The sequence below is a fragment of the Equus caballus genome, chromosome 10 (assembly GCF_041296265.1).
Source record: "Equus caballus isolate H_3958 breed thoroughbred chromosome 10, TB-T2T, whole genome shotgun sequence".
Classification (NCBI taxonomy): domain Eukaryota; kingdom Metazoa; phylum Chordata; class Mammalia; order Perissodactyla; family Equidae; genus Equus; species Equus caballus.
Genome location: NC_091693.1, coordinates 1,693,276 through 1,717,500, shown reverse-complemented (window position 1 = coordinate 1,717,500; position 24,225 = coordinate 1,693,276). Strand labels below are relative to the sequence as shown.

The 24,225-nt window shown below is 36.0% G+C and overlaps 1 protein-coding gene across 14 annotated transcripts in view; it reads right to left on the bottom strand.

The window, feature by feature from the left end:
* Positions 1-24,225, bottom strand: part of URI1 (URI1 prefoldin like chaperone) — an 84,994-nt gene that overhangs the window by 14,840 nt on the left and 45,929 nt on the right. For 11 of the 14 annotated variants that reach the window (XM_005596120.4, XM_023649463.2, XM_023649461.2 and 8 more), the window contains 2 exons: positions 14,515-14,593; positions 13,093-13,228 (listed from right to left, as the gene is read on the bottom strand). In XM_005596120.4, coding sequence (XP_005596177.2) covers positions 13,093-13,228; positions 14,515-14,593 — 215 coding nt within the window. Of the gene's footprint in view, positions 1-13,092; positions 13,229-14,514; positions 14,594-18,691; positions 18,827-19,443; positions 19,558-24,225 lie in introns of those variants that run through there. The other 3 variants (XM_070222834.1, XM_070222829.1, XM_070222831.1) reach the window with 3 other exon arrangements.

The window sequence follows — 24,225 nt, the reverse complement described above, 5'->3', positions numbered from 1 at the left end:
CAAAAAAAGAGAGAAAACTCTAACTGGAATCCTAAAAAACAAGATACCATATTCACGAAACAAGAACAGTATGCTCTATCAGAGGAACATTTAAAGAACGACGACAACAAAACAAACAAAAAATCCAGAGCTCCTGGAAATTAAAATGTACAGAAATAGAAAAAGAAAAAAGTCAACCCATAATTCCACAGATAAAGTAAAAGAAATCACTTCAAAACTTATAACAAAGAGATGGACAATGGGAGAAGGAAATTATCAAAGAAATCATATTAAAAATTTCCCAGAACCGTAGGACATGACTCTGCACAGTGGAAGGACCTACCAAACACCTAGCAAATAAATGTTACAAGATTCACAACAAGGCATCTCAGATCCCGGGGAACAAAGACAGGAATCTGAAGCTTCCAAAGAGAAAAAGATGTTACAGACAAAGGACAGAGAACAGCAACAGGTTCTTCAACAGCAACACGTAAGACAGAAGGTAACAGGGGAACATCTTCAAATTTCTGAGGAAAAAAGTATCTAAAACCTAGAATTCTCTAGTTACAAAAAGCAGGAGTATAAAAAATATTTTCAGACATACCAAATTTCAAAAAATTTATCTCCCACATACATTCCCAGAACATTACTAAAAGCTATGCTCCAACAAAATGAGTAAAACTTGAAAGGAAACGCCATGGGAACTAAGAAACAGGGAATGAGTAAGAGGCAAAGACAAGGTATAATGGTAAATGAGAACACCAGAAAGATAGCTGTCCTTTGTTCAAGACGGGAGCCAGGCCAAATCGAAACAAGACGATGAAGAACTCACTAAAGAGCTCTCTAAGAATAAAATCAAAGTGTCTGTCTGAATTAATGACAGATACATATCATTATGTAACAAAAAAAAGAAGTTGACGTCAAATGAAAGGCTATACAAGAATGGAAACATAAAGCATGAACACTGATTTAACAAAAATTGTAACAGAAAATATTAAGAAGATGGGAGGAGTAAGGAGAACACCACGTAAATGATCTAAATGCTCTCCTTTAATGATAGGCAGGTAGCTAAGGGATACTACATAAAACTGGAAAAAAAGAAATCAAGAAAATAGAACATGAAAATTACTGGGAAAATATAGATAAAAAGAACAGAGCAAAAGATAAAGTAATTACCTCCAGGGAATGGGAACTGTGAACCAAGAAGGACTGAGGAGTATCCTGCTATTTCTTCATTATACGTTTTAAAAAGGTATATGTTTTAAAGCTATATATGTTTATTATATAGATACAACCAAAATCATTAATTTATACTTTGTAACAAAGTATCAATGCACTTAAGATATGCTTCACTGAAAATACTCAAGAATGCACATATTGCCAATAAATCATAAAACTTTGTTGACGGCTATTCAAATTTGCCATGATACATATTCCACACATACTTCAAGCTCCTAACCTCTCCCACCTCCGAACAAGTAAACTTGACTTTATTACTGTGAAGATTTGGATCTTCAACTTCATTAACCCAAATATTCTTCAGCTAACCTACTTGCCTCTCTCTTTCTCACTGATACTTTCCAAACCTGCATTTTCTACCTATGCTTTTAATCCTACCACCTCCAGGATCTTGTCTCATTTCTTTCTCTTGAACCGTTAATCACTTACTACACTTACCACAAACACGCTCACGAATTTCCTATGCTCAAATAAAATCTTACCTAAAACAATAAAGACAAAATTACAGACTAAAAAGCTCCAAGCCCCTGTCCCTTTCCCCTACTCAAAAACTAAAAAAAAAACAACAGAAATTAACTAAAAGACCTTACAGGGGGTCTGGAAAACAGTCAAAGGTCTACAGCAACCAAACACACACTCAAAGAAAAAGTCAGTCAAAACGGCAGGAAATTTCATGACATTTTTACTTGCCTTTCCCCACTGTCTCCCCAGTGGGGAGCAGTTTTGGTCTGGAGAAAGTGGCAGCCCAGATCCCATTTCCCTCCCCTGAAGCATGGAGAACAGACCAGACCTTACTTGCAACATTCCAGCCAGTCTGGGCACTGCCTGAAGAACCAGAATCTGTCTTACCAAAACCAGATCCTGGGGGGTAGGGGGAGATCAGCCAGCACTGCTCACAGAAGCTGCAGGGGGATTATAGACTCACAGACACACCTGGGGCAAGAGACTCTGCAGAGTCACACACACACAATCTGAGGCTGCAAAGAGAAGCTGAGGTGAGAATGTTTGGGAACTTAAGACGTTCAAAAGCAGCCATGTACACGGGAAATTTAAAAATCCACACACAGACCCAAGAAAGACATATGCTCAGAAAACACATGCAAGGCCATAACCTTCCACTTTGGGCTGATAAAAAGGCTTAGCTGGCAAGCCCAGCTTATTAGTGAAGGTCCTCCTCACCAGTCTGCAAGCCTAAGAAAGGTGGCTGTTTCTTCAAATGCCCAATTTTCATCAAAAAATTAAAAGGCATACAATAAACAGAAAAATATGGCCCATTCGAAAGGACAAAATAAATCCAGAAACTGTCCCTGAAGAAATACAGGCATCAGAAGTACCTGACAAGCACTTAAAAAAACTATCTTCAAAATCCTCAAAGAGCTAAAGAGAAACACACAAGGAAATAAGGAAAATAATGTATGAACAAAATGAGAATATCAACAAAGAGATAGAAATTATAAAAAGAAACCAAACAAATTCTGAAGCTGAAAAATTTAATAACTCTATTGAAAAATTCACTAGAGGGGTTCAATACTATATTTGAGCAAGCAGAAGGAAAAATCAGGGTACTTTAAGATTGGACATTTGAAATTATCAAGTCTAAGAAGTAGAAAGAAAAAAGAATGAATAAAAGTGAACTGAGCCTCAGGAACTTATGGAATACTAACAAGTAGACCAATACACACATTAACATAGTCTCAGAAAGCAAAAGAAGAAAAACTAGCAAAGAGATCATTTGAAGAAATAATGGCCAAAAAATCCCCCAAATTTGACAAAAGACATATATCTATAAATCCAAAAAGCTCAACTCACTCCAAGTAGAATAAATCCAAGGAGATCAACTCCAAGACACGTACTCAAACTTTTGAAAGACAGAGAATCTTGAAAGCAGCAAGAGGAAAGTGATTCATCACATATAAGGGATCCTCAATGAAAATATTAGCAGATTTCCCAGCAGAAACCTTGGAAGCCAAAAAGTAGTGAGCTGAAATACAGTCATGCACCACATAACAAGGTTTCAGTCAACAAAGGACAGCATATATGACCCATAAGATTAGTACCATACAGCCCAGGAGTGCAGTAGGCTATACCACCCAGGTTTCTGTAACTACACTCTACAATGATCACACAACAACAAAATCACCTAACTATGCATTTCTCAGAATATATCCCCATCATCAAGCAATGCATGACTGTATTTAAAGTGCTGAGAGAAAGAAACTAACAACTGAGAATCCTATATCCAGCAAAACTGTCCTTCAAAAATAATGGAGAAATTAAGAATTTCCAAACAAAAACTGAAGGACTTCCTTATTACTAGACCTGCCATACAAGAAAGGCTAAAAGAAGTTCTTCAGGTTGACATGAAAGGTCACTAGACAATAACATGAGATCATATGAATATTAAAAAATCTCCAGTCAAGATAAACATGGCCTAAAAATAAAAGCCAGCATTATTGCCATTATGGTATGTAACTCCACTTTTTATTTGCTACAGGATGTAAAAGAGATGTCTATAAAAAATCATTACAACTTTATGTTAACAGGCACACAATGTTCAAAGATGTAATCTGTGACATCAGTAACATAAGGGGAGGACACACAGTTGTATAGGAATAGAGATTTTATATGTGACTGAAGTTAAGTCAGTATCTATTCAAAATACCCTGTTATAACTTTAGGATGCTGTATGTAATCTCCATGACAATCACAAAGAAAGTACCTATAAAATATTAATAAGGAAGTGAGAAGGGGATCAAAACGTTTTACCACAAAAAAATCAACCAGGGGCTGGCCCGGTGGCACAGCAGTTAAGTGCGCACATCCCGCTTCAGCAGCCCAGGGTTTGCTGGTTCAGATACTGGAGGTGGACATGGCACTGCTTAGCAAGCCATGCTGTGGTAGGCATCCCACATACAAAGTAGAGGAAGATGGGCAGAGACGTTAGCTCAGGGCCAGTCTTCCTCAGCAAAAAGAGGAGGATTGGCAGCAGATGTTAGCTCAAGGCTAATCTTCCTCAAAAAGAAAAAAACTCAACTAAACACAAAGGAAAGCAGTAATGAAGAGAAAAAGAGACAAAAGCTATAAGACATACAGAAAAGAAATAACAAAATGACATAAGTCCTGCCCTGTAAATAATTACTATAAATGTCAATGGATTAACCACCCAATCAGAAGGCAGAGATTGGCAGAATGTATTTAAAAAATAAAAAACAGAATCCAACTATATGCTGTCAACAAGAGACTCACTTTAGATCTAAGGACACAAGTAGGTTGAAAGTGAAAGGATGGAAAAGATATTCCACGCAAATAGTAACCAAAGGAGAACGAGTGTGGCTATCCTAATATGAGACAAAATTAAAAAGTTAAAAAAGGTTACATGAGTCAAAGGTTATTTTACATTGATAAAAATGATCAATCTAATCTATCAAGAAGATATAACAATTATAAACATATACACACTTAACAACAGAACCCCAAATAAATGAAGCAGACATTGACAGAATTCAAGGGAGAAATAGTCCTCCAATAAGAATTGGAGACATCAACACCCTACTTGCAATCAAGGACAGGACAATCAGAAAAAAGAGCAATAAGAAAATAGAGGACTTGAACAACATCTACTAGACCTAACAGATACACACACAACACTCCATCCAACAGGAGCAGAATGAACATTTTTCTAAGGGAAACATGGAATATTCTCCAAGAAAGACCAAACGATAGGCCATAAAACAAGTCTTTAAAACTTTAACAGGACTGAAACCATACAAAGTATTTTTTCCAATCACAATGGAATAAAACTAGAAATCAATAACAGAAGGAAAAGTGGAAAATTCACAAATACGTGGAAATTTAACAAAACACTGAATTAATCAATGCATCAAAGAAGAAATCACAAAGCAAGTTAGAAAATACTTTGAGACCAGTGAAAATAATACAACACACCAAAACTTATGGGATAACGTGAAAGCAGTGCTAAGAAAGAAATTAACACTTATAAACACCTACATTAAAAAAGAAGACAGACCTCAAATCATAACCTAACTACATGCTTTAAGGAACCTGAAACAGCAAAGAAAACTAAGCCCAAAGCTAGCATAAGGAAGGAATACCAACAATTAGAGTAGAGACAAACAAAATAGAGAATAGAAAAGCAATAGAGAAGAATCAACAAAACCAAAAGTTGATTCTTTGAAAAGACCAACAAAATTGACACATCTTTACCTACATTGACTAGGAAACAGAAAAGACTCAAATTACTAAAATCAGAAATAAAAGTGGAGACATTTCCACTTATTTTCTAGAAATTAAAAGGATCATAAAAGAATATTATGAAAAATTGAATTCCAATAAATTGGATAACCTAGATAAACAAATTCCTAGAAACATATGCACTACTAAAACTGATAGAACAAGAAAATCGGAATAGACCTACAAGTAAGGAGATTGAATCAGTAATCGAAACCTCCCAACAATGAAAAGCCCAGGAACCAATGGCTTCACAGATGAATTCTACCAAACATTCAAAGAATAATACCAATTCTCAAACTCTTTCAAAATATTGAAGAGGAAGGAAGACGTTCTATGAGGCCAGTCAAAGACACTAAAGGAAAAGAAAACTACAAGCTCATATCCCTTATGAACGTATATGCAAAAATCCTCAACAAAATGCCAGCAAATGGGGGGTGGAGGGAGGAGGAACTGGAGAAAGCTACAAACCTCCAGTTATAGGTAAGTACCAGGAATGTAACATACAACAAGATGACTATAGTTACCACTGCTGTATGACATACATGAAAAGTTAAGAGAGTAAATAATCCTAAGAGTTGTCATTACAAGGAGAAAATTTTTCTTTTTTTTCCATTTCTTTTTATTTTATCTATACGAAGTGCTAGATGTTAACTAAACTTATTGTGGTAATCATTTCGCCATATATGTAAGTCAAACCTTTATGCTATATACTTGAAACTCATACAGTGATATATGTCAATCATATCTCAATAAAACTGTGAAAAAAAATGCTAGCAAACAAAACGCAGCAGCACTATATTAACAGGATGTAGGAGATAAAACCACCAAATGACTATCTCAACTGATACAGAAAGACTTTGGCAAAATCCAACACCACTTCATGATACAGAACACTCAATAAACTAAGATTAGACGATCACTTCCTAAACATGACAAAGGCCATACATGAAAACCCTAAATTGACATCATACTCAACAGTGAAAGACTGAAAGTTTTCCCCCTAAGATCAGGAACAAGATGAAGATGCCTACTATCACCATGTCTATTCAACACAGTACTAGAAGTTCTAGCCAAAGCAACTAGGCAAGAAAAAATAAATAAAAAGCATCCAAATTGGAAAGGAAGGAGTAAAATTATCTCTATTGGCAGATCATATGATCTTTTATGTAGAAAATGCTAACCATTACACAAACACACACACAAATTGTTCAAGAGCTAAAAAACACATTCAGTAAAGTTGCAGGATACAAAATCAACACTCAAAAATCAGTTGCATTTCCATACACCAGCAATGAACAATCTGAAAAACAAATTAAGAAAATAATTCCATTTATAATAACATTGACAAGAATAAAATATTTAGAAATAAATTTAGCCAAGGAGGCACAGACTTGACCACAAATTTAAAAGTGTTGCTGAAAGAAATTAAAGAAGAGACAAACAAATGGAAAGACATCCTGCGTTCATGGATTGGAGGACTTAATATTGTTAAGATGTCAATATCACCCAAAGCCATCTACAAGTTCAATGCAATCCCTATCAAAACCTCTACAAAACTTTTTCAAACACAGAAAAATCCATCCCAAAATCCACAGGGAATCTCAACAGACCCCAAACAGCTAAAACAATCTTGAAAAAGAAGATCAAAGTTGGAGATCTCATATTTTCTGATTTCAAAACTTACAACAAAGCTACAGTAATCAAAACACTGTCGTACTGGCAATAAGATAGACATATGGACCACAAAATAGAATAGAGAGCCCAGAAATAAACCCTCACATATGTTCAAATGATTTTCGACAATGGTGCCAAAACCATTCAATGGAGTGAGGACAGTCTTCAAAAAACAGCACTGGGAAAACTGAATATTCACACACAAAGGAATGAAACTGGACCCTTACCTTACACCATACATAAAAATTAACTCAAAATGGACGAAAGACCTCAATCAAGAGCTAAAACTATGAAATTCTTAGAAGAAAACACAGGGGGAAAGCTTCATCACACTGAATTTGGCAATCACTTCTTGGACATGATACCCAAAGCCCAAGCAACAAAAGAATAAACAGACAAATTAAGCTTTATCAAAATTGAAAACTTTTGTGCATCAAAGGACATTATCAAAAGAGTGAAAAGGCAATCCATAGAATGGGAGGAAATGTTTGCAAATCATACAGCTGACAAGGGACTAATGTCTAGAATATATAAAGAATTCCTAGAACTCAACAACAAAAAGACAACCCAATTTCAAAATGGGCAAAGGATTTGAATTGACATTTCTCTGAAGACTTTTCTACAAATGGCCAACAAGCACATGAAAAGATGCTCAACATCCTTAGTCATTACTCTCATTAGAGAAATGCAAATCAAAACCAGAAAGATATACCAATCCATTAGGATGGTTATTATCAAAAAGAAGGTAAATAACGAGTGTTGGCGAGAATGTGGAACCACTGGATCCTTTACACGCTGCTGGTGGTAATGTAAATGGTACAACCACTGTGGAAGACACCATGGTGACTACTCAAAAACAGAAGTACTGCACAATCCTACGATCCCACTTCTGAGTATACACTCAAAGAATTAAAAGCAGGAATTGAACAGATATTTGTATATCCATGTTCACAGCAGCATTCCTAACAGCCAAAAGGTAGAAACAACCCATGTGTCCATCAAAATACGAACAAATAAACAAAAGGTTGTATATACACACAACAGAATATTATTCAGCCTTAAAAAGGAAGGAAATTCCAATACGTGCTACAACATGGAAGGACCTTGAAAACATTATATCAGTGAAATGAGCCAGTCACCAGAAGACAAATATTATATGATTCTATTTATGAGGTATCTAGAATAGTCAAATTCATAGGGAAAGAAAGTAGAATACTGGTTACCAGGGGCTGGTTGGAGGGATAATGGGGAATTACTGTTTGCAACACAGTTTTAGTTTGGGAAGATGAAAAAGCTCTTGAGATGGGTGGTGGTTACAGTTAAACAACAACATGAACGTACGTAATGCCACTGAACTGTACATTTAAAAACAGTTAAAATGGTAAACTTTATGTTATATGTATTTTACACAATAAAGGGAAGGCAAGAAGGGAGGGAAGGCGGGAGGGATGGAGAAAGGAAGTCAGTTGAATGGGGAGACGATAAGAAGTTATCAATTTCAAAAAAGTTTGACAGCACATTGGGTTCGCAAAGGAGTAGGCAGTCACGATCTTCAGACTGGCATTATCGAAGTTAAAACCACATACCCCTTTATGCCACTGATTCAATCCCAGTCATTTATCCTACAGATCTAGATACACAAGTACAAAACGATACATACATACACACAGGTTATTTATTATACTTTTGTTTTTAACAGTAAAAACCTGAAAACAACCTAAAAGCTTATCAGTAAGAGACTGGTTACATAACTTACGGTGTATCCATATAACATAATGCCACACAGTCATTAAAAGAAGGAGACAGCAAGAGGCAAAAAAACATGTGCTACCATTTGAGTGGTTGTGTATGTGGTGAGTTGGGAATGCCTCAGTCTGTGGATATAAACACACAAAATAATAAGTAAGATACCAACAACAGTGATGCATCCAGGTTGGTCAAGTGGATGCCAAGGGACAGGAGAAAGAGGGATACTTATATTTCAATAAATATCCTTTAAATTTTATCATATCCATATATAACGTATTCAAATAAATTAAAAGTCACTCTCCAGGGGGCCGGCCCCGTGGCTGAGTGGTTAAGTTCGCACGCTCCACTGTAGGCGGCCCAGTGTATCGTCGGTTCGAATCCTGGGCGCGGACATGGCACTACTCATCAAACCATGCTGAGGCAGCGTCCCACATGCCACAACTAGAAGGACCCACAACGAAGAATATACAACTACGTACTGGGGGGCTTTGGGGAGAAAAAGGAAAAAAATTAAATCTTTAAAAATAAAAAAAATTTTTAAAAAGTCACTCTGCATTCTCCCCCATACCTTTCTCGCCCTTAGCAACCGCTCCTCTACTTTTCGTTTTATCAATCTGCCTATTCTAAATATTTTACGAAAGTGGAATCATACAATATGTAGTCTTTTGTAGCTGACTTTTTTCACTTAGCATAATGTTTTCAAGGTACATTTCTTTTTCTTGCTGAACAACATTCACATTTTATTTATCCATTCATTAGTTGATAGACGTGGGTTGTTTCCATTTTTTTGGCTATTATGGATAATGCTGCTCTTAACATTCGTGTATGAGTTTTTGTGGAGACGTATGTTTTTATTTCTCCTGGGTATAATAATATTGAGGTGTGGAATAGGGTAATATGATAACTTAGTGTTTAATTTTGTGAAAAACTCCAAACTGTTTTCCAAAGTGGCTGCACCAGTTTACTTTCTCACCAGCAACATATAAGGGGTGCAATTTTCCACATCCTCGCCATTATATGTTATTGTCTGTCTTTTTATCATTGCCAACCTAGTAGGGATGAAATGTATCTCATCGTGGTTTTCACTACCAATTCACTTTTGACAAAGGTACAAAGGCAATTCAATGGAGAGTATTTTCAACAAAAGACATTGGACCAACTGGACATCCATATGTAAAAAGATTGAACTAAACCTCATACCTTACACAAAAATTAACTTAAAATGCATTACAGATCTAAGTGCAAAATTTCAACTATAAACATTTTAAAAGAAAACACAGAAGAAAATCTTCATGAACTGAGGTTAGGCAAAGAGTTCTTAGATATGACACTAAACACATGATCCATAAAAGAAAAAAGTAATAAACTGGACTTTAAAATTAAAAACTTTTGCTCTAGAAAAACCCTGTTAAGAGAATAAAAAGACAAGATGCAGACTAGGAGAAAATATTTTCAAATCACAGAGTCGACAAAGGCCTTGTATCCAGAATACATAAAGAACTCTCAAAACTCAAGGGCAAGAAAAATACAACCCAAGTTTTAAAAACGGACAAAAGACTTCAACTGATGAAAGAGGATATACAGATAGCAAATAAGTACATGAATCAACCCTCAACATCATTAGCCATTAGGGAAATGCAAATTAAAACCACTATATACCTATTCAAATGGCTAAAATTTTTAAAAATGACAATACCAAGGGCTGATAAGGACACAAAGCTACTAGGATTCTCATACCCTGCTGTGGTTGAAGAGATGTAAAACAATACAGCCTCTATGGAAAACAGCTTGGCAGTTTCTTAGGAACCGAACATACACTTATCATTAAGACCCAGCAATCCCACTCGCAGGCATTTAGCAACAGCAATGAACATTTATAGTCACACACAAACCTGTACACAAAGGCTTGCTGCAGCTCTGTTCATAATTGTCAAAAAATGGAAGCAACCCAAATGTTCTTCAATGGGTGAACAGAAAAAGTGTGGTACATGCATACAATGGAACAATACACAGCAGTAAAAAGGAAAAACTTTTGATACACAGAACAACCTGGATGAGGCATTATGGTGAATGAAAGAAGCCAGTCTCAAAAGGGTACAAAGTGTATGATTCCATTTGTACGACATTCTGGAAAAGGTAACACTAACAGTGAGACAGACAGATCAGTGGCTGTCAGGCCTCAGCGGCAGAGGTTCGCAGCATGGTCACAAAAGAAAAGCATGAGAGTGTTTCTGGTGTGATCCTGTATCCTATTCTGTTTCCTGATAGTGGTGATGGTTAAACAAATGTTTGCATGTGTTGTAACTCACAGGAGAGTATACCAAATAGAAAGTCAATTTCACTCTGATCATTTCAAACATTAGAAAAAAACTTTAAAAAGCTGGTCATATTCATGTTAAATGGCAAAAATTCAAGATGTGAGCACAAATGGTAGGGCACCATTAGAAATCATCATCCCCAGAGGCAGCTCTCCTCTGAGCCCTTTTCTTGTTGTTGTTTTAAACCTGTTTTGTCTTTCTTAAAAGACAATCACGTCCCTCCACCCTCCCCAATCACCCTGTCAACAGTGAGGTAGGTGACTGCACGTTTAACTTGTTATATATTTCTTCTGCCTTCAGAAAAATAAAGTATCTTTTCTTAATAAATGTTAAGTATAACAATAAGCCTAAACATTTTATTCAGTTATTATAAATTATTATAAAACTGTATGAATAAAACTTGTTAGAATTCATCTATCATAATAGGTTCTCAAATACAATTTATACATATGTATTCTGAAAATTATTTCAGATACATATTGATCCCAAAAGTTATGATGTTTGGTTAGTTCCTAAAACCATATTTAACAGTGCAAAGTGATTTACCAAAAGACATTACGCTATTCTAAAGCTCCATTCTATTCTATTAAAACTATTCCCCCATTAATATATGAAGGCATAACTGATTCTAAAGATTTCTTTACTGAAATATCCATATGAAAAGCAAAGTGAACAAACTCAACAGACTATGAACTGACTTCATATCAGCAGAGCTTCCCCAGTAAATAAAGCAAGCCTTCTCCATTAAGAAAGGCCTGTAATGAAGAAGCACGCCCATTCTCTTTCCTCCAGCATACTGGACTGACTTTAATGCAGTAATGCCAAAAGAACTATCGTTGCCAGAAATTGCATACAGGTCTAACAATAAGATTCTGATTAGCGTCATAAAAGATCAAAATAAGTATCAGTTATAAACTTGTAGAAATTGATTTGCAAGTACAGTCACCAAATATAGATCCCAGAATTTCACTGAGTAAATGAGTGCTCTAACTAGTACCCACTCTTACATAAGCGAAATAATTTCAGCGTTAGAAGACTCAGCTGTTTTGTATCTATATCACCTCATTTATACAGAAGGATCCTCAAAAGTTTATTTTCAAACACACATTTAACTAAAAGGTTAAAAAGCAGGTAGGGAGGACATTATGCTATCAATTTAAGTATGCTGTTATAGAAATAAAAACATAGATTAGATATTAAATAAACCTAATTTTAAAATGCAACTAAGCTAGAACCCAAGCCAACCTATCCAACTACAAAATGTGTGTGTGGATGTGTATCCACCGATAAATACTACCACAGATAAAGAAAACTAAACAACTATCTCAATCAAACGAGGCAGAGACCTCAAACCACTTACGCATAAGCCACCACTTTAGGTGGCACCTCTCCACACTTGATCTCTTCTTCTGTGAAATGAAAATACGACTCCTTCTAAACCAAAAAGCACGTTAAGAATTGTTTCCACTTTTGCTAATAGGTATTTCTTTTAGTAAGTAGAAAGTAAATTCCTTCTGTGTATTAAAGTATTAAAATTAAGTCTATAAAAGCACTTAAAATAAATCAATTATAAAATACAAAATGACCCCAATTCTCATGTCTTCCCAACTTCTATCTACAAAACCACGTGTAATTACTTTTACACTTTATCATTTCTGAAAACATATTAATGTGGGTGATATTTCCAACCCAGACGTTCCATTCTCCAGCTCACATTCTCAAATGCTGGTTCTCCTCACACTACCTGTGATTCAACAGATTACAAACAGCCCGGACTGATAAATCACGGAAAGTACTCTCAATAACTAACAGTCAGTCAGCTTGGCAATCTGTGAACCAATACACATCCAGCAAGGAAACATCATTTATAACTGGTACATACGTTCTTTCCGGTGCTCGACTAGGCCCACAGCCTGCTTTGCTGAGCACTTTGCAAACCAGTTGTCCCCGAGTAAAACAGTGACTTCATTAGTGTGGACAAGTTTTCCTGGCATGAAGGCAAAGGGGCCAAATGGTACCTATTGTTTAAAGAAAAAAGGCAAAAAATTAAAACCACTACAAAATACATTTTATGAAACACAAGCATTAAAAGCTCTGAGTTGAGGTCTTTTTAATCTATACACTAAGAAAAATAAAATGTCAACTTCACAGAAATTTAACATTAAAGTTTCACTAGGAAAACCTGTAGAAAATTGTTCTAGGTTTATAAATCAACATGAAAACAGGAAAAGAAATAAGCACATTTACATACACCTTCAGAGAAATCAGCATTGTCTCTGAACGTTTATACTTTTTGTTCATTCATAAATCTAAATGAAAGCAAACTAGTAATGACATACTAAGTTAATAAACAATTCCTTTGACAAAAAAACCTGAAAATTATTTCCTATAAAATAGCCCAAATTTTTTTTTAGATTTTTCCTTTTTCTCCCCAAAGCCCCCCGGTACATAGTTGTACATTTTTAGTTGTGGGTCCTTCTAGTTGTGGCATGTGGGATGCTGCCTCAGCATGGCCTGATGAGTGGTGCCATGTCCACGCCCAGGATTCGAACTGGTGAAACCCTGGGCTGCCAAAGCAGAGCACGCAAACTTAACCACTCGGCCACGGGGCCGACCCTAGCCAAATTTCTTTTGCACAGTAAGAATTAAATAAATGGCTTTAATGAGTCTACAAGATTTACAAAATACTTGGGCTAGTATAATAAAGAACAATAAATACATTTACAAAAAATTTCGTCTGGTATAATTAAAAACAAAGTCTTCACGAAAAAGAATATTTACGCAATGAAAGACTCTAATCCAGGGCACACAAAGAGATTGCTATGTTGATGTAAGGATCATTCAAACAAAAATTAGCAGCACCTTTTTATATAAAATCAACATTCTTGGGTTTAATTCTGTGAATTACACAACAGTATAGTCTATTACTGCTCTGGCTAACAGGAAATAACTAAATGCCAGATTTCTGTCATAATTACAGTTTTCTAACATAGTAAATTTGCATACCAAAAGTCAAATCTTGTGCTAACATTTATGCCATTTATGTTGCCATAATGTGATAATTTAACATAAACCTGAAAAAAAGGAAAAGTAGTAAATTACCAACTATTCCTACAATTAGTGTATTATTATAAGGTAAAACAAACAAGCCTTCCTTGCTATGGTAGTCACCTCTGATACAGTCCATCAGCTTAGTGATTTGTGAGTTAATACACACAAAGCAAAGAAACACCTTCTTACTTTACATGGTTAATATCTTTACAAGAAACCATATACTACTTTAAGAGAAACACACCAAACATACCATGATATTATAAGACAACTTATCAGGCAAGGTGCTGAGTCTTTCTTGAAGGGCATTATAGTCATTATCTACCTTCTTCCTGTTGACAAAAATACCAAACACTAAATGAATACACAAATTAACAATTCCTCGAGGAGGCTATATATCATAAGACAAGCTAATAATCAAAGACCTAATTTTAGCAATTTAATGATTAAAGTACATTTTAATTTTAAAATCCTGTTTTTACAAAGTTTAGCAATGGCCTTATTTCACCATCCATTTATCAAAAAATTAAGACTCTCAGGGACTTTGGCTTTTAAAAGTAGAACACTCATGTCTTGAGAATTAGGGTTTCCTAAGGTAGATGACCATCTGAACTAATAAATAAAATTTGGAAATCAAAAGAGACAGTGAAGGAGGGCCTGATGTTTGGAGGAAAACAAGGACTCAAGATAAAGAAAGAAGAGGTTTAATAAAGCTTTTGAGTGAATGAACATTGGCGGTAGAGAAGAAACCATGAAGATGAAATTACCAGATGCTTCAGTCCTGCTCAGAAAACTTTAGGCTGAAAAGCGTGGAGTCCTCAAGCCTTGGGTTACCCTGCCACTGAGTGAGGTGAGAGAGTCAACCAGGGACAGAAGAAACGAGGTGGAGGTAAAACAAAAAGCCATGCTGATTTGGCTTTGGACTCTGTTTTATGTTATATCAAAACAAGCTACCTAATAAATTAATTTCAGACAACCAAAAGATGTAATTGTGTAGGAGTAAAGATGGCCATATGTTTCCACACCAAGAACCCTACTCAGGTCTTACACCTGCTGGAAACGAACAGGTCTATGCCAAGAAGCCTGTTTCAAACCTTCTCTGGAGATTAGTTTTCCTGATGGGTCCCTGCTAGGGTGCAGGCGGTAGGCAAAACAGGCCACCGAAATGTTTTAAAGCAGAAGGGTGTTGTCAATTAAAAAAAAAAAAAAAAGTCACCAATTCAGTAAGTAATTTAAAAGAACATGTAGACATTGTCAAACTGAAATTACAATAAATTGCAACATAGATAATCACTCTCTAGATAATAAAAATGACTGCTCTATAAACATCAAGGAATTGGTTTCGGTTTACTCCTTAGCTCCCCTAAAGCAATCGTGGCAGAATTAATAAAAATCATCTGACTTAATCTTAAAAATATCAAGGAATTTCACATATATTATGTTATTCATCCTAAAAATATTCCTGTGGTGAATGTCACTTATCAACATTTTCCTCTTACAAAAGAGAAAGTAGAAGGAAGACGGAAAAGAGAGACATTTAAGAGAAAGCATATCTCCTCTATCAACGAGAGGTAGGCAACGAATTTAACCTAGGTCTTCTGACCTCTCGCAAGCAAGGCTTTTCATCATCTAGAGTTCAAGTGCTTTTTTTAAACTTTCCACCAAAATCCTTTTTAAAAAATAAACATAAAGTGTCTTTATTTTATTTGTTGAAGACAAAAATCATCCTTCTGAATACATCTTTATATGAATAAAATGGTAAACAACTTCATGCACAGAGCTCTGCACCAGAAAGAACATGGCTTTGAAGTCAGAGCAGAGGGTGAACGGCAGCTCCACCACTTAGCAGACACAATGAAGCCTACTCTTAGTGTCTTCAATGGTAAAACTGGAGTGACACCTGACTATCTCGCGGGTTCCAGAGCACTACAGAGAAGGGGTTTAACACCCTGCCCAGCACTGAACATCTACACTGACCATCCAATACCCCTTTTTTCTATGAAGTCTCAAAAAACACCAATTCTAAAATTTTCAAGAAAGACTATTATCCACTAGGATGAGATTCCACTATCCATTCAATTTGATACAAACAGCACAACGTACGGAAAGACAGTACAGCTAAACGCAACCATTTAGGGGGCTTTGGAAACAGGCGTGGTGTGAACAATAAATGAGATACTGTCTGTAAAGAACTGATTTGATGCAATGCCTGCATAAACACTCCCTATTAAATCTATAGAAGACTAACAGTTTAAATGTTTTAGATGAGTAATTTTACAAATGCTCAAGGACTATACATCAGCTTAGATGTCTAAATGTCCCTACAATTGTTAAAAAGCTGGTATTAAAATTAGCATTTAGGGGCCAGCCCAGTGTTACAGTGGTTAAGTTTGCGCACTCTGCTTTGGCAGGCCAGGTTTTGCAGGTTCAGATCCCAGGCACAAACCTACACATTGCTCATCAAGCCATGCTGTGGCGGCGTCCCACATACAAAATAGAGGAAGACTGGCACAGAGGTTAGCTCAGGGCCAGTCTTCCACAACAAAGAGAGGAAGAGTGGCAATAGATGTTTTGCTCAGGCCCAATCTTCCTCACCAAAAAGAAAAAATAGCATTCAATGTCTTATTTTGCTAACTATTTCTGGAAAGGGAGGACTTTTAACAAAACATCTCTTTTTGTATATTAAAAGAACAGTAATTTCAACCTGAAGTAATATAAGAGATCAGTATCAGTATTCCAAATCAAGTACATTCAGTTTTAAACTTATCAATAATTCTCTCTAGAACAATAATATGGACATACTGGAGAATCATCAGACTGGAGCTACTATTTCTAAATTTTGAATTTTCTAAATATATAAAAAGAAAGGAGAAGATTTTAAGCCATGCAGAAATCCTTTTGGGAGGGAGGGAAGGAGAGACTCTGGGAGAAATGATGACTTGAGGAACTCTCTCTAAAGGTCCCACTAGTGGAAATAGTCAGGATCAAGGGCTTGGTCAAAGAGTTATCCCCAAATAGTCCTCCGAGTATTTAGGGCTTAAAGAATCTCATTAAAGATCACACAGCCTATGCAGCAGAAAATCCGAAAATGATTCTAAGAACCACTGTTAAGTGTTACAGAGATATGTACACGACCTTATCTGCACCAAAATTAGAACAAAAATTTTCCTGTTTTACTACTTAGAAACATGTAACTAATTTTTGGGCATTGTAGTCATTAAAGTACGTAGTCAAAAGAGGCAACTGTTTAAAATAATTTTTTTCAAACAGAAAACAGAACCCAGGTACAGTCAGGATAAACCCCTCAAGCCTACTTGTTTACAATATATGGACTTCCCTGTTTGGCTTCACCACATCTGATCCTTAAAGATTAGGTCAGCCTTCAATTCTTAATTTTAAAAAATTATCCAATAAGTAGGATTTAACTTGCATCCAGTATCCTCATGCAATGTCTCTTAGAGAAAATAAGAACTAGAGCGCTGCTCCAGAACATATAAGAAACTTTGACAATCTTCTTTGGAACCTTGCTAATCACGTGTACCTTTTGTTTTAAAAAGAAGCAGCAAAGAAAGACATCATAACATAGCTACAAATTAGCCTCAACTTTAAGGATGAAGATCAGGACACATCTGATGGGAAACACCTTCTATTTGTAAAAAGTAGGAGAGAAGGCAAGTTAAACGATGTGTATGCTCCAGTATTTACGGGTGCAGTGCAGTCATGTCCACTACTTTGAAATGCATCAGAAAAAATAGATTGATGGGTTGAGGTATGGACAGACGTGCTCAAGGTTCACCTGTACAATTTTTTCAACTTTTCTGTATGTTTCAAGATTTTCATCATAGAATATTTAAAAGCAGATTGGGGAATATGAGAAAAACTCCGTATTTTTAATCCTCTTCTTAAATGCAACTGACAAAAAATCTTTGTAAAGAAAAAAAGTTCTATTATCCCTTGTTTGAGGCAAGTGATAAAGACTCCAATTTCTAGCTTTAAGAACTAAAAAAGGGAAATAAAACTTAAATCACTCATTCAAATTAGATTTTGCTAATTTTCACTTTAAAGTAGGAAATTGGAATAGGCAAAAAATACTGACATTGAGGTCTTTTTTTTTTCACTCTCCTATCATTCTCTTTCCCTTTACCTAATATCCTAAAGAAAAAAGCAGGAAACACCGAGAGAGGCTTAAAAGGGAAAAAAGGAAAAGTGCTTTACATTAGTGTTAAAATCTGGGTTAATCTGACACAGAGTAAATTTTTTTCTTTCTTTTTTAGCTTTTAATTTAAGAAATTATAAAACCTTAAGATTTTGGAATATATACACGAGTAATATACAATCTTTAGAACTGATTTTTAGTCCATCATACCCACTCTCGAACTTTCTATTAAGAACCCAGGAAAACCTTTGTTTCAAGTCAATTCACCACTTACTGAGTGCCTCCTCTGCAGCCAGGCCTCATGCCATATGCTGCAGGGGTTTGTCACTCAAATATAGCATGACCTCTTTTTTTTTTTTGCAATGCTTCTTTGTTAAAGACACACTGGCTTGATGGATGCCTGAGTTTTTACCTCTAAAATTAAGAAAAGAGAATAATATTAAATTCAAGAATGGATTATAAAGAGGGAAAGAGATAAGTCTTCTCATTACTAAAGGAAAGAATGATAATGATTTTTTTCAAAGGATCCTCAAACAGTCTAAACAAATTGCTATGGTTATATTAAACAATAAAAACATTCTTGAAAGAAGGATCTACATTGTTGTGCTTTCTGCAGTTTGGTGGGAAGGGGAGCCTATTAAAAATTTAAATGTATCTGTATTAAATCAATAGCATTCTTTTCTTTTTAATGGTCATGGCAAAATACTATTCAGTCAAATTAAATCTACTATAAAATTCAGGCAATATGGTGGCATAGTCCTTTTTCTCAACTCCGTTATACCTAGGAAACTTATGTCATCAGAAGATGTGGACGAAATAATCCACATTCTTTACATTTTATGAGTCCATCAGAAAACTTCATTATTACAAATAGATATTAAAGACGAACCTAAATATAAAAACTCATGTTTTAAAAGGTAATGAAACAAAATTATCCAAAGAGAGACAGATGCAGCTAACATTCTACTAGATTTCCTCCATTTAACTTCATGTTAACAAATGAAACAGAGCACAATGGATACACACAGCAAAGCTGCAACACAGGAAGTCTTCTAGCCTCTCTCTCCAAGAGCCATGCACACGTAACTGAAGACTTGTCAGTTATCAAAAGCACCTGTTTCCTCAGTCATTAGTATTCCTTTGCTCTAAGAATAAAATGAGATGTGAATTCAAAGTAAGAAAGTGTAAAAATTACATAAAAACACATGACTCTAAGTGTGAAAGAAATGCCAAAGTGCCTAGTTCAGTTAGTGCTAGGTGATGAGTTTACAGGTCATTTTTATTTTCTACAACTGACACATATTTCTACAACAAATCAGAAAGGAGGGAGAAATGAGAAGGGAGACATATATTTCTAAAACAAATCAGAAGGGAGAAAAGATTAGTTTAGATGTGATAAGTTTATAACTGACTTAAGCTTTCAATGTTTGTGCCAGTTTCCACTTAAATCTAACCATAATTTATGAGTTTTGTCACTTCGATTTCGATTTTCTATACTTTATTTCTAAAATAAAGTATATTTTAGAAAAAAAAGGAAGGAAACAGAAAACATGTTTTCCTAGAGCAGTGATTCATAACCCTTTAAAGTCACTGATACTTATGAGAAACTGATAAAAATTCTAGATCCTTTCCTGAGAAACAGGTCCTACACTTTACATGTAATTTCAATAGAAGCCCATTCATAGACTCCTTGAGGTTACAGTTTCTTTCAAAAGATCTAATAACAGTTAAAAATAGCAACCCTGCTTTAAAACCCATCAAATATATAAAATTATCAAAATTATCTTTAACCAAATTCAAATAAGAAAAATGGGAAAACTATCACCAATTTGGTCATGAGCTCAACATGAATTAGTAAAAAAGTTAAACTGTACGCATGCCTCAATCTTTCAGAGTCTACGTTTTCCTCAGTCATATACTGACATCACCCCAATCTGTCTTTGATATATTAAAATTTAGACTTTGAACCTCAAAACAAGAATAAGCACTCTGGACTATCACCAAGGGATCGCCTCTCAGTCGCGCACTGTTGCTACAATATCTACGCCCTCATCCTCACTCAGTGCTCTTCTGTACTTCAAAGTCTTCCTGTATGTTGCTCTTATTTTATAAAAAATGAATAAAAATGAAAAAAACTCCAAAGAAGTGTATTTCTCAAACCAAACAGAGTTAAGACACACATGAAAGATCATGAGGCGTGCCAAAGCAAAGTGAGCTGTAGCATCAATCAGCTGTATCAACCAGATATTCACTGGACTTAAGCCAATCGTGGGAAATTGGAAACCAAAGTATAGGGACACTGGAAATACAACATCAAAAACTATGTTCTAAATGATGAGATGTAATGAGGGACTTTTTATAATAGTTTAAACTTCTGGGGGAAAAAATTCCCCTATAATTTTGCCTTTTATTTTCAGAAATGCATGAAGTATTAAATTAGTGTGGTCCTTCTAAAACCATGACACAAAGGCTAGGGGATCCTAGAAGTAACAGACTCTAATCACAATTTAAAAAAAGAAAAAAGCATTTACAGTTGGATCGTGGCGACAAAAATACACGTACAGAAGGAAGAAGCTGAGGACAATAAAACAAAATGCTTTAAAAATAGTGAGGGAGAAAATCAACTTCTCTTTAGAATTATAAGTAAATCTATCCTTGTTCTTTTCTTTCTATTTTTTTCCTTTTTCTCCCCAAATCCCCCCAGTACACAGCTGCATGTTTTAGTTGTGGGTCCTTCTAGTTGTGGCATGTGGGACGCCACCTCAGTATGGCCTAATGAGCGGTGCCATGCCCGCGCCCAGGATCCAAACCAGCGAAACCTTGGGCTGCTGAAGCAGAGCACTCGAACTTAACGACTCAGCCATGGGGCTGGCCCCTCCTTATTCTTTTCTTATTTCAATCGTTCTACAAATAAGTATGCATTCATTTTATAGGCAGAATAAAAAATTCAAAACCTAATTCAGACTTCATTTTTAAAAATATCATCCTTAGGGGCCAGCCGATGGCATAGGGGCTAAATTCGCACACTACGCTTCGGCGGTCCAGGGTTTGTGGGTTCAGATCCTGAGTGCAGACCTACACACTACTCATCAAGCCATGCTGTGGCAGCATCCCACACAGAAGAAAGAGAAGGACTTACAACTATAATATACAACTATGTTACTGGGGCTTTGGGGAGAAAAAAATAAAATAGGAAGATTGGCAACAGATGTTAGCTCAGGTGCCAATCTTTAAAAGAAAAAAAAATTCAACTTGAATCTCTTTTTTTTTTTCGCATCTTAATTTGCTGTGAAACATCAAATACAAAAATTCTAAAACTTACTTAACCTCCCAATCCATGTACTAAAACACCATCAAAAACTATGCAGGAACTTAGAGAATGACAGAGAAGGAGATTTGTATGTACGGATTCCTCCCTCTGCCCTTGCCCCTAAGGACACTTTCATAACTAACTATAGAAATTCCAACACCAAAAGCATGTAAATCTTCAGAGGGTTTGGAAGTTGATCTCTGCTCCACTGGGGTGTGTGTGGGGGGGGGGGGGGTCTTTCCAAAATTAAACATTTGAACAATATAAAGTATCTTTTTCTATATTTTCTATATAAGTCTGCTTCAGGTGATTTCATAGATATCTTTACTACTTAAAACTCTTTTTCTTAATGAGGAAGACTGGCCCAGAGCTAACATCTGTGCCAATCTTCCTCTATTTTATGTGGGATGCCACTACAGCATGGCTTGACAAGTGAAGTGTAGGTCTGTGCCCAAGATCCAAACCCATGAACTCCAGGCCACCAAAGCAGAGCGTATGAACTTAACCACTATGCCACCAGGTCAGCTCCTAAAACTCTTTTAAGATGATCTGAAGGAAGCAAGGAATTTGCTTGCTTTATACAATTCATATATATACAATTTATGATTATAAATAATGCCTAACATACAGATGACTTCTATGTGCCAGGCATCACATGCCATATTTCATTTAATTCTCACACATCAACACAAGTCATGAGACTTCTTTTTCTTCGTGGGACACATTCAATAGAAGTCATCTATAGTGCAATAAAAATGACCTTTTTTTTTTTTTTTTTTTTTTGAGGAAGATTAGCCCTGAGCTAACATCCATGCCCATCTTCCTCTACTTTATATGTGGGGCGCCCACCACAGCATAGCTCGACAAGCGGTGCTAGGTCTGCACCCGGGATCCGAACCAGCGAACCCCATGCCACCGAAGCGGAACGTGCGAACTTAACTGCTGTGCCACCAGGCCAGCCTCAAAAAATGACCACAAATCCTTTGTCACTCCTCCTACCAACAGGTAGAGTCTAATTCCCCACCTTTAGAATCTGGGCTGGCTTTGTGAGTTCCTTTGACCAATAGAATGTGGCCTTGCAGCTTCCATCCTTGCTGCCCTGAGATCATCATGTAAAGCAAGCTGGACAAAAGAGCACATGCAGAGAGGCCCAGCTAACAGCCAGCACCAGCCACCAGACTGCTGGGTGAGCCATTGGGGACAACCCAGCTGACCCAGGCGCCAAAAGGCTCCACCTACCCAAGTGAGCCAGAACTAGAGGAACAGAAGGACAACAGCGAAATCCAGCCCAACATGCACAGCCACAGAGTCACACACAGGACAAAGGTGCGGTTCTACACCACTAAGTTCTGGAGCAATTTTATTAAGGAGCTATAAATCATGGCTATAACACCTTAGCAAGGATGTACTTTGAGTTGCAAAATCGATACTCTCAGTGGTGTGGCCATTATTTATGGGGGAAAAAAATTACTACCAAATCTTATTTGGTAACTCTAAAAATTAGACATTTGATACACAATGAAGTTCATGGGAATGAAATTAAGAGTTAGTCAATGATTTAAAACAATCTCCAAGGTATAGTATCAAATGAACGGTGTCCAGTCTGATTTCATTTTTGTCAAAAAGTGTGAGAGCAGAAAATATATAAACATGTGGATGAATACACATACACATACACATACATTGGAAATAACACAGACACACACACACACACACACACCCCGATGCAAACAATTTCCAAAAAGATCTGCAAGAAACTGGTACAAAACAGTTGTTTACAAAGAAGAGGACTAAGAATTGGGAGACAAGGGTAGGAGAGAAACTACATATCACTTGTGCCCTTTTGTACTTCTTAAATTCTGAACTATATAAATATATTGCCGAATTTAAAATTTCTTAATTCAAATTTTAAAAAGTTAACACATAGTCTTTTACATCTTAAAGATATGGACTGAAATATTTCCACATAGAATGATACGTCTTAGATTCACTTCAAAATAGCTGGAGGTGATGGGAGAGGGTAGCAGAGGCTGTTTAAATGAAATGGTTTAGATAAAACCATGAGTTGATAAATAGCGAAGCTGCGTGGTGGGTACGTGTGGGTTCACTATACTACTCTTGCACCTTTGTTTGAAATTCTTCATAATAAACAGTTATTTAAAACACTAATGTGAGGTTAAATACTACTACTCAGAATGCCATCCCTCCATCATGATAAAACAGATAATGATAAGAATACAAAACATTCAGGAATATTTACAAAGTTTTGGCTTGTTTTGTTTTGTTTTTGTCTTTATTCATCTTACAATTAAAATTTTATTTCAGAGCTACTATTAATATTTATTGACTGCCAGGCTGGGTGTTCTACAGATGTTATCTCACTTGACGTTCATGTTAAATAGTATCATCATCACTTTACAAGGAGAAAACTGAGAATCTGAGTAATTCACAAGGTTACAATACAAAGTCAGTAAATGAGAGGATTCAAACGTAGGTCT